The sequence below is a fragment of the Glycine soja genome, chromosome 11 (genome assembly GCF_004193775.1).
Source record: "Glycine soja cultivar W05 chromosome 11, ASM419377v2, whole genome shotgun sequence".
In the NCBI taxonomy this organism is placed as follows: domain Eukaryota; kingdom Viridiplantae; phylum Streptophyta; class Magnoliopsida; order Fabales; family Fabaceae; genus Glycine; species Glycine soja.
Window position 1 is genome coordinate 45,801,743 of NC_041012.1, and position 13,433 is coordinate 45,815,175.

The following is a 13,433-nucleotide window of genomic DNA, read 5'->3' on the forward strand; positions in this document are numbered from 1 at the left end:
TGTGCGTTGAAAATTACAATATCAAATAACTAAGTGTCGTATATTTGTAACTTTATGGAACTATTTGATAAGTAGCTTTTCTCAGCTGGGTTAGACGATTAGATCGATTTATAAATTAATATAAAAGTAATACTATTTGATGATTTAATTTTAAAGACTATATATTTTTGTAATTTCATTTCTCGTCATTTTAGAGATTAAATTGATGCATTGATCTTATCAAAAAAATATTATTAAATCAATATTTCTGGAGTTAAAAATGCTTCTCTCTCTTATTTTTTTTCTTAGGGCTCACAGTATCCTTCATACAACTATAGATATCCTCCGTATGGATTAATCCTACTTCAGCTATTAAAATTACTTTGCAATAAGGTGATTGAAAAAAGAAAATGTGAATCCCATTAAAAATAATGATTAGTGTGATTGTTGATGAAGATTAATTATGGAGAAAACATTGAATTTAATTACTTCGATAACGAGAGTACATCAACCAACAATACATTATAAAATGGATCTGTTTTAAAAAGGAAAAGTCTGCACTCTGCAGAACTATCCTATTAGCATCGATTGGTACACTTGGTTGTGGTGGAATCATCAACAGGATGCCAGTGTCTGTTGAAAAACCACATGGAATCAGCTGTAACAGCATATTCATCTTCATTTCGGTGCCAGCTATAATGAGCATGTGTTCTGTTCTTTATTTCCAAAATTGCATGCCCGAAACTTGCTTCTCTGTATGCAGAATACTCAGGTTGTGGATTTGTCATGCTGCAGTGGAAAGAAAAAAAAATACAAATCAGTAATCAAATTAAACTTGTTATAGAAAAGACATTAGACAAGCCATTATTAATATAAGGAAGAAATTTTTTATAGAGCTTACTTCCTTGCTAAGCCTTCAATGTTCCCTCCATCACCAATGTTTATGTATACAGGAGCTGACTGGTCCTTCGAAGGCCCGCATCGACCATTCGTAATGTTGTATCCAATGTTGGAGATTCGTTCCTGATATGAGGTGCATATAATTATAAATTATCATGTATGGTGAGATTCTTTATATTTAAGATGATTTATAATTAATTGACAATGTAAAAAATTTATTGCATTGTTGTGGTTTTATCATTCTCCCCAGCAATGTTAGAGATTCATGACACCTAATGAAATGGAGCACTTACACTTCGTTCATAGGCATGGACGTGACCAGCAAACACAACATCAACCTTATACTTCACAAACCAAGGCTCAAACATTACCCTCATGGTTTCACCTTCCATGTAATGATAGCTGTAACTATTATACCATGGAGAGTGCACAAGAACAATCAACCAAGGGGTCTTGGTTCTATCAACCTTTGGTAGCTCTGCCTCAAGCCATTCATATTGGGGAGTATATTTGCCTGAACAAGGAAAATGATGTTTAGTGCAAAAAAGGTGTATATATGAAACATATAAGGAAGCGATTCAGCTTTAAATTATGAACAATAATCTTTTCAGCAAAACTTTAAGATTATAAGGTAATCTCAAGAGAAAGGGGTGTATCCAATATTACCATAAGCTGAATATGAAGCCAAAACTATGATGTGTGCAGAAGCTATCTTGATAGAATACCAAAAGGGTTCAGTACTTCCCGATGCTTGGTAAGGAACGTGATAACGGTGGCGGAAAGGCTTGAAAGGTTCTGTTTCATCCTGAAAAGTATCATGAATTTCGCTCTTCAGAATTTACTTCTGTACTAAAATTTGCATTTAGTAGAAGAAGCATGAGTCATAATTCCTAGTTTGAGGAATTACATTCTGAATAAAATCAAACTCATACAAATAATCCGAACAAATAACTCTCTAAGGTCAGCCTGGTGGTAGGGATTTAGTTAGTTGCATGAAGTCTTAGGTTCTAACCTTATCGCAGTCCATTGTATATCAAAAAACTAATCTGAACAAAATCAAGTGGACAACTTACAATTTCAGGAGCATAGTCAAGTTCATGGTTCCCTGTAGTCCATATCCAAGGTTGATAAGCAGTACTTCTTTCTACGAATCTTCCCCATGTATCCCACCTAACATTGTCATGATTTGGGTAATTATCTGCATAAGAGAGGTCTCCAACATACAACACAGCTTGCCCTTTGTGAGGGTTTGATTCATAGTGAGCAAGGGTCTTGTTTGAATCAAAAGTTTGACCCAGATCACCTGCAAAGAAAGCCCCATCATCCAAAATTAATTTTGGCAAGCTTAAACCTCAATGCCAATGGTACTGGGTTTACAAAAAGTAAGTGTAAAGCAAAAAAAATCATTGTAGTTTTGCAAGAATATAAACTTGCCAATGAGACCAAATGTATAAGGCGCATCAGGGTGAACTTCAGGAGGGGTCACAAACCAAAATTGCCTGGTAGTATGCCCAATTCCAACCTCATAATAATATTTTGTGTTAAACTGCCAAAATGAAAAACTTGAGTTAACAATCGTACTAATGTGTGATAAATAAAATACACAAGACTTAGGTGTTGTTCCACAGGTACTAACTAATGATATTTTCCAATAAAAATTGTGTACTAAAAGCACCTAACTTTTGTCTTAAAAATACTACATGATTAATTGGTTAATTTGAGTCAATTCAATGAACAAATACTTCTCTTTGTTTTCCTGCATTAGAAGAACCATTAGTATGCAGTAATTAATGACCTCTTACCTCTAAATCTCTAAGGGTGCAGTGATGAATAAAACCAGAAGAATAATTGAAGTATCTATAGGTGAAATGATTTCCCTTGGCCACCCTCTTGTGCGGGCAGTCATCACTCCAGTAATGCACTAGACTCTTTCCTGGTTCGTCCAGAGTCACCCATGACACGATCATGGCCCTTCCCACTTGGTCACCTTGTGTTATATGAACCTACAAAACAAAGACCAAAACATGTTAATTTGTCACCAATTAAAGGCATTAATTAATGTCGTGTAATGGTCGATCTCACATAGACTACTCTACTGATATAACCATAATAAATTATACCATATAATAATGCATACATAAAAGGAGATGTCACACCCAAATTCTAAGATGTTTATAGGAGGAAAAAGAGGTACCTGCTGAGGAGCATTATAGCCTGAAGGGGAAACAAATACATCACTATGAAGCGGCATGTCCTCAGTCTTCTCAACCTTTCTGATGAAAGTGCTTGTCTTGCCTCCATGGCAAACCACAGCCACATTCGGAAGAAGGAGCAAAACCAATGCCACAGATATTGTAGCAAAACAAGAGCAACTCTTTGCACCCTCCATACGTGGATTTCTAATCTTCAAGAGATGTTGAAGTGTTCAACACTCTGTTCTTCTCAGTATATTTATAGCACAATAATAGACGGTTGCAAGGCTTGGATAAGTGGTAAAGAGTTTCTAATCTAAGGACTCGCGCCACTTTCTCTATGGAAAAAAGCATTCCTGTAATCCCCCTAATATTTTTTATCTATCTATTAAAATATAAAAGATTGGAGAGAACCAATTGATAAGATTATGCATATGATGCAATGCACAACACGAGATAACAAAGAATCCGTAGTAAAAGATAAAAAGATTATCTAAAATTTAAATTTAGGTTTAAACATGTTACTATGGAGAATAAATCTCTATAAACATGACTTCATTTAATCTTATTCTTTAGTCTTTTTATTTGTTTTAGTCTTCGTAAATTTAATTTATTTTTAAACTATTCTTATATTTACTTAATGGTGACCTATCGTACATTTATTTAACGTTAATCATTCAAAGAAAACATATAATGTAACATGTCTCATGTATGTCATGTTATTATTAAATAATCATAAAAAATATTTTTAAAATATAAAAATTAAAACTAATATTTTTCAAAAAATTAAAGTAAGATGAAATTATACTTATAATAATTAAAAACATATTTTATCATAGAACTTAAATTATTTTTCAGTAAATCTCACATATATCAACTCAAAAGATATGAATAAATTAGTTCATAGTTTATTCCTACTAAAACACACATTTTCAAATATTTTCAAATCTATTACATTTTTTTTTGGTTTTAGTGTGCGTATTTGATAAGATGATTTAGTATCATTTTATTCAACTCTCTTTTTTATATTATTATTTATTAAATATTTTGATAAAAATATATATGTCAAATAAGAAAATGGCATTTCTTTTATAAACAGAGAAATTTTGTTTACACAAAACAAACAAAATAGATGAAAAACATTATGTCAAAGAACCAAAATTTGCATCATTCTAGCAGTTGCACCATATGAAATAAGAATAACAGGAGCAGCACTATCAACCCCCTTTGTTCAATTCAAAGACCAGCACAAGGAACCAAACTCATTTTTCTCACCAAAAAATAATTGCAAAGCATGGCTATATCAATATCGAACCAAAAGATTAAACCAGTACCACGAAAAGAGCATCATAGTGGCACCGTTGCTTTCCCCAAAACAAAATGTCTTTCAATTTGGTGAATGAAGTCTTTAGTAGATGATTACGAGTACTGAAAGTAGAGGATCCAATCTATTATCTCTGATTATTTTAGAGAAAAAAATAAAGCATCAAGCATGTAAATTGAAGTTTTGCATCAAATAAATTAAAATAACTCCTAATAGTAATCAGTAGCAGTAAAAATAAATTGTATTTTCGTGCTAAATTAATCAATAATATTAATTATTAAAGGCTTGAATCCTACAGTCATCATTTTGAAAAGAAATTTACTTAATCATTATTTTCAATTTGAACTACAAAGGTAGTGTCACGACTCATGACTATTCCGTTAGAAAGAAATAATAAATTACAATAACCATTAAAGATTTGACATTAGAGTTAGATCATATGATTTGACAATTTTTGGTGTATATATGATTTGATTTATGCAAATAGGGTACATGGGTAATGCTCCTCCTTTGAAATTTTTTTAAAGTACATTGTCAGCGGTGGAGATTAAAAGTTCATGAATGGAATGTCAACAGCAGTACACAATATAAAAATATTATAATCCTCTAAAAAATATTATAATTATTTAGTTAAATGGAAGCAAAAGTTATTCAAATCATCATTAGTTCATTACAAATGATTAAAAAAAGTTATTCAAATTTAATATACTCAAAAGGCAATCATACCTAACCAGTTTTTGAAGACCAATTATGCCTTAAGTTCTCAAAAAGATATTTAAATTATACTAAAAAAGACCAATTATACCTAAAATATGTTAAGATTAAGTGTGGGTACGTGTATGTGTTTTTTTTTATTAAATGTGACAAAATTGTTAAAAAAAATATTACTTTTACTCAGTTTTTAAAAAGTTGAGCTGGTTTAATGGTTATGGTAAGATAAGATATATTATATGAATTAAATAAGAATAAAATATGATATTTTTTATATTGTTTAATGTTTAATATGTAATAAATAATTTATTAAATAATACATGATATTTTATTTTATATTTGACTATATTAAGATGATAGTTCAAAGATTAATAGGGTAGAATAAAAAAATATTATTGATATAATAAGATGATTTTTTGGCTCAAAATTGATCTGCAAATGCTCCTAATGTTCTTGGACATGTGTTAATCCATAAGAAATTACAAAGAAAAAATAATAATAAAAAATAGTTCATGCCTTGTCAAGAATTCTTTGCAACAAGAGGAAGTGAATATCATATCTTTTTCTGTTTATAGTTTCCTGATTGCTAACCCAGATAATTTATTTTTTGTTAACAAATGTTAATTATTAATACTTTGTTAGTAAAATGAATCGAATTCAAGATTTTTTTTTTCTCTTTTTCTTTTATCGTCATACTAATCTTATAAACTAAAGCTATGTACATTATATGAACATAAAGCAAATGGTCCGAATCATTTAATACAACAGGATAAACATGATACCAAGGTAAACCCATGACCCTAACCTTTCTAGTTATTTAGTTATGAGTATACATGCATGATTAGCGTTTTTTTTTATATGTTATGCAATGATATAATACTCTTCTAGCATTATAACATTCTTCTAAAATTATGTTATTCTTTTCTAACACCTTATACTTTTGTGAGCGTAGTTGAACATTAATCCTTCAAAAAAGACAAAAACTTTTCTTCTTGGTCTCCAGAACGAGCTTATCGTAAATTCATCATTCTATCAACTTGTTTTATTTATCAATTCATGCGAATAAATAGAGGATCAAATGATCAATGACGAATGATGTGATTAACAGATAGCAATAGCAAAAGTGAAAGGCCAACATGCTGTAGGCCACCAGCCACATGATTACACAAATCTAAATAAATCCAGTTCTTCAATATGACCTGGATTAAGATACAACGTTTGTCTGTGTTCATGAATCAGCCAGGTCCACACATCGCATGCAATATATCAGTGCACTCTAGCCGGCGTAGCCGCACATGAACTGAGGATTCCCCACTAATGCTACACCTATGGGCTATGAGTCACCCATCAAATATCTTCACTATTCGTATAGAGAAATTACCATTATTTATGGGAAGTCATCCATCCAGCTGTATGGGGAAACAAAAGAATTCACATCTTTTCTCATGTTCATGTTTCAAACATGACTTGTTTGATGGTCTGAATCTCATCTCGATAATTTCTTTTTATTGATAAATATCAATTATTAATTTTTTATTGACAAAAATTTTAACACATAAGATTATAATTATTGGAAGGCAAGTTTGGACATAAATTATTTACTCATTAAATTTAATTACATTATGTGTACTGTTTACTGGAAAGTTGATGTTACCTAACATACATGAATTTCCGCGGGATGCAACGTATATATAATTAGCTTTTTCACATTCCGCATCAAAAATCTATGTCCATATCAAGGACAAAATTTGATTTGGCAAAGTCATTTTTCTCCCACTGCTTCTGGTCATATCTCCACTCGTTACTCCTGATGAACATAAGAAAGATTATAAAAATGTCTTTACGAAATTTATTAAATACGCTCATATAATAATTATTAATTTATCATATACCTCAGGAGGATGAACATATGTGGTGGATTTCACCTCTGAAGGCACCATAGACTGAGAGTTTCTTGCTTCTGATTTTTCATTTGAAAATCTAATGATCACAAAAGCCTACGTTAGAACCAATACAAAATTTTGAAACATGAATAATCATGCAAGAGAAGCTGGAAATGTTTTATTGTTTTAGACTGCTAAAATTAAAATTAATCAGCCTCGGCATTCCCTGAACAAGCATTGACAGAATCAGGTGAATTTGCTAATTAACAGTAATACAAAATCTCCCCCCCTTCCCTTCCTCCAGAAAAAAAAAAACAAGAATAAATTAAAATATTCTCAAAACAATATAATGTTAGAGCCATCTTATGTATTTCCAAAGAGAACAATGTGCAGCAGGCAGGTTTAGCTTTTCATTATGCAAAATTTCTACTAGAGGGAAACTTCTATATAGAATTTATCTCTCAAAAGTCAAAAGCAAACGGAAAAGACAAAATGAAACGTAAAGGCCAATCTTAATTTCATCCAAATTTGCAACAGAATCAAATGGAAATTCAAGAAGCATAGTATGGTCACCCAATCTTAATTTCATCCAACTATGAAGTTATTAATGTTCAAATTCTAATATGTAGTGTTTCAAAATAAATCCAGATAGACATACGTGGAAAGTATGGTCACCCAAATAAGCTCAATGGTATCCACCCAGAGGAGTCTTTGTTCAACCGGTATCACACCATAAGTAATGAGATGGGCAAATGGCCATAGCTTCCATCCGGCCTGTGTACAAAAATATAAGAAATCATTAAAATTGAAACTAGCCACTTGCATTCCAGGTCTAAGCCAAATAAATAAACTGGACACCTACTGATGCTTGTCAGACACAAGTCAGTGTGGTACACAGCACAAAAATGATGTGTCCATGCGCTAATTTGTTCTCAAAGAAAAAGAATTATTTCAATGAAATAAATATGAAAAGCCAGAAGGCTCTCTTACCGTCAACATGGGGAAAAACGTTGCCTTCAATTCATTTAAAATACTCATAGGAGGATCAAGACGCAGTAATGCAACAACAGTATAATATATGCTGTTCCAAAGTGCAGACCATGCAGTTTGATCGAAGGCAACTTTGGCAGGAACTACCCACCATTCTTTGTAAGGAAATAGCTCCTAGTTAAATAAAAAGCTGCTCAGTACATCAACACAGAAATTTCAAGAACCAAATGGAACAAGAAAAAGAAAATTAGCATTACACTCTACCTCGCAAAACTGATAATAGAAATGAGAAAGAGAACCATGAAGAGTAAAACCAACAAGCCCTGATCTGAACATCCGCGCACGGTCAAACTCAAACAGAGGTTTTCCTTCAACGCACTGCAAAACCAGGAGTAGTTAAACCACAATGCATTATAACCCTTGCTTTTTTCACTAAATTGAAGTAAAACTGTGCATGCATGAATTACACAGAAATTCACCTGCGCAATCCAGTCCCCTAAGGAGTAAACAATCCCACTAATCATCATCTTGGCAAGAACAGGATTTGTCTTAAGAGCTTCCTCGTAAGCAGACCAGTTATGCTGAGGTGCATATCTTAGTATCTCATATAGCGTCCATCCCTGTATGGTATTGAAAATCACAAACCATAGCAAATAAAGTAAACCTCAAGTCCTCAACTCTCTACAAAATAAATAATTAAACAAATTTCAACCCGAGTATTGAGTTCTGTCTTGTTTGGATAAAATTGTTCATAAACACATATAGGATAAGAAAATAAAAAGATAAAATGAATTGAGCTTATCCAAAAAGCTAAAATCAACTAATGCACTTAAATTTCATACATGCTCCCTCATCTAACTTTTCTAAAAGTTGAGGTGCATAAATTGATTATAGCTTATGGAAAAAACAGATTTTATTTTCTTATTTCCTTCACCTATAAGTACTCGCAGAGGAATCTATCCAAACAGAGCCTTAATCTAAAAGACAAAACTTAGATACAATTCAAAAGATATTGTTTGTGTTGTTCTCCAATCAGAACTGAATTACCTATTAACTATATAGTACAGACAACATAATAAACATTCTCACTAAGTTTCCCCTTGATAATCTGCATAATCCTTTCATACAAATCTTTATTACGTGGATGACTGAAATAAAACTTCAACTCTGATCGGAGAATAGCACAAACAGTGCCTATATAACTGTAAGTAAGTTTTGTCAGTAAAAAGTTAAAAAAAAACCATTAACTATGTTTTCTGAGAATAATACAAATTCAATTGAAGATAAGATAAGCATTGATCTTCGTTGAGCGTTTTGACTTACGTGCCAGTAATCACTATCAATGGTGAGAAGTTTGGTGACGGCGAAAGTGCCAGCTGCGAGCACAATCGTAGCATTGATAGTTCTATCAATTAGCTTCTCCATGTCCACGCTCTCACTCCCGATCAGAGACGAAGACGAAGAAGAAAACCCTTCCAACGACAGCAAACCCTCGTTCGCGCCGAATCCGCTCACCTGCGTCGCCAATTCGCCGTCTCCACCTTCCATCTCGACGCGGCTCACCACCACGCCCTCCTGCTGGTCGGTAATGTCCTCGCTCTGCACCGATATCACGTCGAACTCCTCCGACGCCGAGTTCACCGCCACCGCGCGTTTGTTTCCGGAGAGAATGAGGTTGTGCGAAAGTCTCGGGAAGTTGCGCGCGGCGCTGGCGACGGATTTCGCGGCGTGAAGAGGAGCTCTCGGCTTGGGAATCGACGGCAGGAAGGTGCGGGGAGCGACGGTGCTGGGGACCGACGCCATCGGCGCGCGAGGCCAAGTTACGAGTTGGGAGTCAACGACGCTGCGTATGCTACTCCGAGTTATGGAGGTGTGAAACGCGCGCGGTTGTTGTCGTTTGCGTGTGGGTAATTTGGCGTGCTTTGGAGACAACGCGAGAAGAGGGTGTTGTTGGAGTATTAAGGGGAATCAATCAATATGAGGTACGTAAGTTGGTTCTAGTGACACAGAGGACGTAGATGGTGTCTACATGAAAGACGTGGATCAATTCGATATCACAAAATGCAAAATTAAATTAAATAAAGCCCGCAGATATCTTTTTCTATAAAATAAATATATTTGTAGGAAGAAAGTAAGGAAAACGTTTTTGCAGTTGCCATAAATATTTTTTTTGTTGATAAAAACAATGATTCGGGCATATTTATATTTTAACTGTATAAATTTTCATTTAAAAAAACGTATATCTATAAATAATATTATGTGCATAAGTGCATTGCAAATGTACTTTTTTTATACAGATGAAACATCAAAATATTTTAAAAAATACTCGTTTAGTTTAATCAATAGAATATAATTTTAATGATAAATTGTGAATATTTTTCTATATATAAAGTTAGTTAAAAGTAGATATTTGTCTCCATCATCTTAGTTTTTGCTTTGCCTTGTATTCATACTACACCCAAAAAAAAAAAACATTAATTAAAAGTAAAAAAACAAATTATTTAAAAAACAATGACTATTTACATAATAAATTTAATTCTATGTGCTATGTTATAAGACATGCTTTTCCAAAAACTTATTCATAACTTTTTTTTATCAATTTCATCACAATACTTGTTTTATTATTTTATCTGTACAAATCGAATGCATAAACTAAAATTTTATGATAACTTAAACAATTGAGTGAGATATTTTGGTGTTTTTCTCTTTATTCTTTTTTTATTAATTGTGGTTTATACAATAAATTTATTAAAAAATATAATTTCTCATATTATAAATAATAAAAAATTACGATTTGCATTTGCCATCAGTGTATGATTGGATTATAGCGCACTTAAATCCTTTTTTTATTATAAAAATGTGTAAACTTTTGAAGATCTAAACTTATATTTTTTCTTAGTTACAAAATCTATCTTCATATTTTATCTATTACACTAAATCAATCTCTTTATTTTTTGATTTATTATTTGAGTTTTCTTATATTTCAAAATATATTATTTTAGTTTCTTACATTGATTTTTAAACTATTTTTACATAAAACTTATATTAATATTATATTTTACACTAAATATTCAAATGAACACTTGATAATAAAAGAGTATATGTGTTATGTGGAAGCTCTGGAACTAAGATAGAGTATTTTGAAATATAGAAAGACTTAAATAATGAATTAAAAAACAAAAAGATCGATTTAATGTAATAGACAAAATAAGAGAATAAATTTTACAATTAAGCCATGTTTTTTTATCTTTTTTCTGGGTAGTACGGTAGAATCTCGATAATTAGAATCTCCCTCCTCTAGTCCAATGAGGACTTACTTGTGCGGATTAAATAAGAACCAAATCATAGTCTAGGAACGATATTTGAATCTTGCATTCCATCATTTGAATTTTGCACCTCATTATATCTCAAAATTTAAAAAAATATAAATTTAAATTCTAAAATGAGTTTTTTTGAAATATAATAGAAAGTACAATATTTAATAGTAGGAGTGTAAAAAATAAATGCGTCCAGGACGTATTGTTCATGGGCCACAAACAACAGAGAGTCAGTGACTCGTCCAGGTCCACAAGCTTGAGCCTACGTGTTCATGTGGAGTGCAATCGAAGCATCTTGCTTGGTGCTTAATATATACATGAGGAAGCACAACCAAACAAATGATGATGTTTCTATCATGGATAATGGGATAACTGGTTTCAAGTTTTAACACATTTTGTTGACCAACTTTAATACAAGCCATTCAAAATGTTTAAGGTTGTAGATAAATGTGCAATAGATACTTTTGTTTGGTAATTAAAAATAAAATAACTATTTAAACATAATTGCTAGTTGCTAGTTGTAGTTTTCACCCAAAAATTGTGATCCAAAGGAAAAGTGGAGGACTACAGTTTTCATACAGCAACAGATATTCATGTTGAACCACTCATTCCAATTAATAGCATATTTGAGAGCGCATATGATCTCAAAAGTTGCACTGAAAAGTGATAGGCCATTTTGTATGAAATATTTTTTTTTTTCTTATGATATTCTTTCTAGTTTATTAGACAAAGATTATTTTCACTCGGGATATTATGATTATTGTTTACCCAAAGGATTTTTATGGACGATGAAAATCAAATATAGAATTCTTTTTTAAATAAATTGTTTTCATTTTTTATAATGTGAGTGTATGATGCCTAATTAGTATGATAATCCATTAGATAATTTGTTAAAATTAATTTATTGTTAAAAATGTGTTTGACTAGAAGAATAAAAATTATAATTGTTGCATTGAGATGAAATTTTTTCAAACTAATTAAGTTTGACTTTATTTTTTTAAAATAAAAGTTTTAAATATAAATAATTTTATTTAAATTTTAATTTCATTAACTTGAGATTACAAAATTAAGGTTATTCTATAAATCAAATATAAGTCATAAGGTTGATATTGTATAAAACTCTGTTATGTTCACATGTAAAATAATGATTTATTTAATTGAATAATTCATGTTTAATTTTCTTAATGTAAAATCTTTTTAAACTAATGTCAATCAAACATTGCAAACATAATTAATTTTTAATCCAATAAATTAAAAAATACTTTTTCACATCTGACTTAGAATCAAAAGAAATTCTAAATCAAATATGTAAATGCTTAACAAAACACAGAAATAAAGTATTGCCTTATTAGTATGCACTATGCACAACAATTCTTACGTTAATTTAATATTTACATGCACTCTTATATATAAAAGAATAATGGTATGTTAAAATAATAATAAATTTCATACTAAAAATTATTTTCATATCATTTTAAGCTCATAGATGGATATTACCTTTTCAATCTGGCTTATCTAAGAGTATCATATTACGTCATCCATATGACTTGTTGCATAACTTCTAGCCGTCTCCTACACAAGTAATTAAATCCAAAATGTAATCTTACAATTTTTGTTAAGGGTTAAAAGAAAATGAGATAATATTTCCTCTTAAATCACCAAACTTGGGAGAACTAAAAACTTTGTTACATCGGATTTATTTAGTAAAAATATTTAATAAGCTAATTAAAATTAAGAGTTAATTAAAAGGTAAAAGCTATTTTTTAGTTGAAAGATCAAGGTATTAAGCTAGTTTATTAAAATGACATATTTAGTTTTTGAACTATTTGAGTACATTGATATAAAAGGATATGATTATATATATTTTTCATATATTTTTGTTTCATAGATAAAAACATATTTTTAAGTGATCATAGCTTTTGTTTAAAGATCAAAGAGATTGGGGTGGGTGGATGACATTGGTTTAGAGAGAAATGAATATTGTAAAGGTGATTATAGAGGTAAGGTTTTTCTTTTTTTTCATTGAGGGGAGATAAGGGAAGAATTTTATTAAGATGTTAATGATAATAATGAAAAAAAGGATATAAGTTTATGTACTACTGTAAGAAACGTATGAAATAATGCTACAAACTAGTTG

General features: G+C 31.1%; 2 protein-coding genes across 2 annotated transcripts; both read right to left on the bottom strand.

The window, feature by feature from the left end:
- Positions 1-451: 451 nt before the first annotated feature.
- LOC114375701 (purple acid phosphatase 2-like) lies at positions 452-3,306 on the bottom strand. Its single transcript, XM_028333550.1, has 8 exons — positions 3,074-3,306; positions 2,682-2,882; positions 2,314-2,425; positions 1,953-2,182; positions 1,546-1,684; positions 1,173-1,393; positions 881-1,002; positions 452-768 (listed from the first exon to the last, which is right to left on the bottom strand). Exons 1-8 carry the CDS (start codon positions 3,266-3,268, stop codon positions 558-560), a joined length of 1,431 nt encoding a protein of 476 aa, XP_028189351.1. The 5' UTR covers positions 3,269-3,306; the 3' UTR covers positions 452-557.
- Positions 3,307-6,673: 3,367 nt separating this feature from the next.
- LOC114376925 lies at positions 6,674-9,973 on the bottom strand. The gene is made up of 7 exons (XM_028335259.1): positions 9,303-9,973; positions 8,459-8,599; positions 8,244-8,357; positions 7,980-8,153; positions 7,648-7,763; positions 6,999-7,086; positions 6,674-6,913 (listed from the first exon to the last, which is right to left on the bottom strand). Exons 1-7 carry the CDS (start codon positions 9,780-9,782, stop codon positions 6,908-6,910), a joined length of 1,119 nt encoding a protein of 372 aa, XP_028191060.1. The 5' UTR covers positions 9,783-9,973; the 3' UTR covers positions 6,674-6,907.
- Between the last annotated feature and the right edge of the window lie 3,460 nt (positions 9,974-13,433).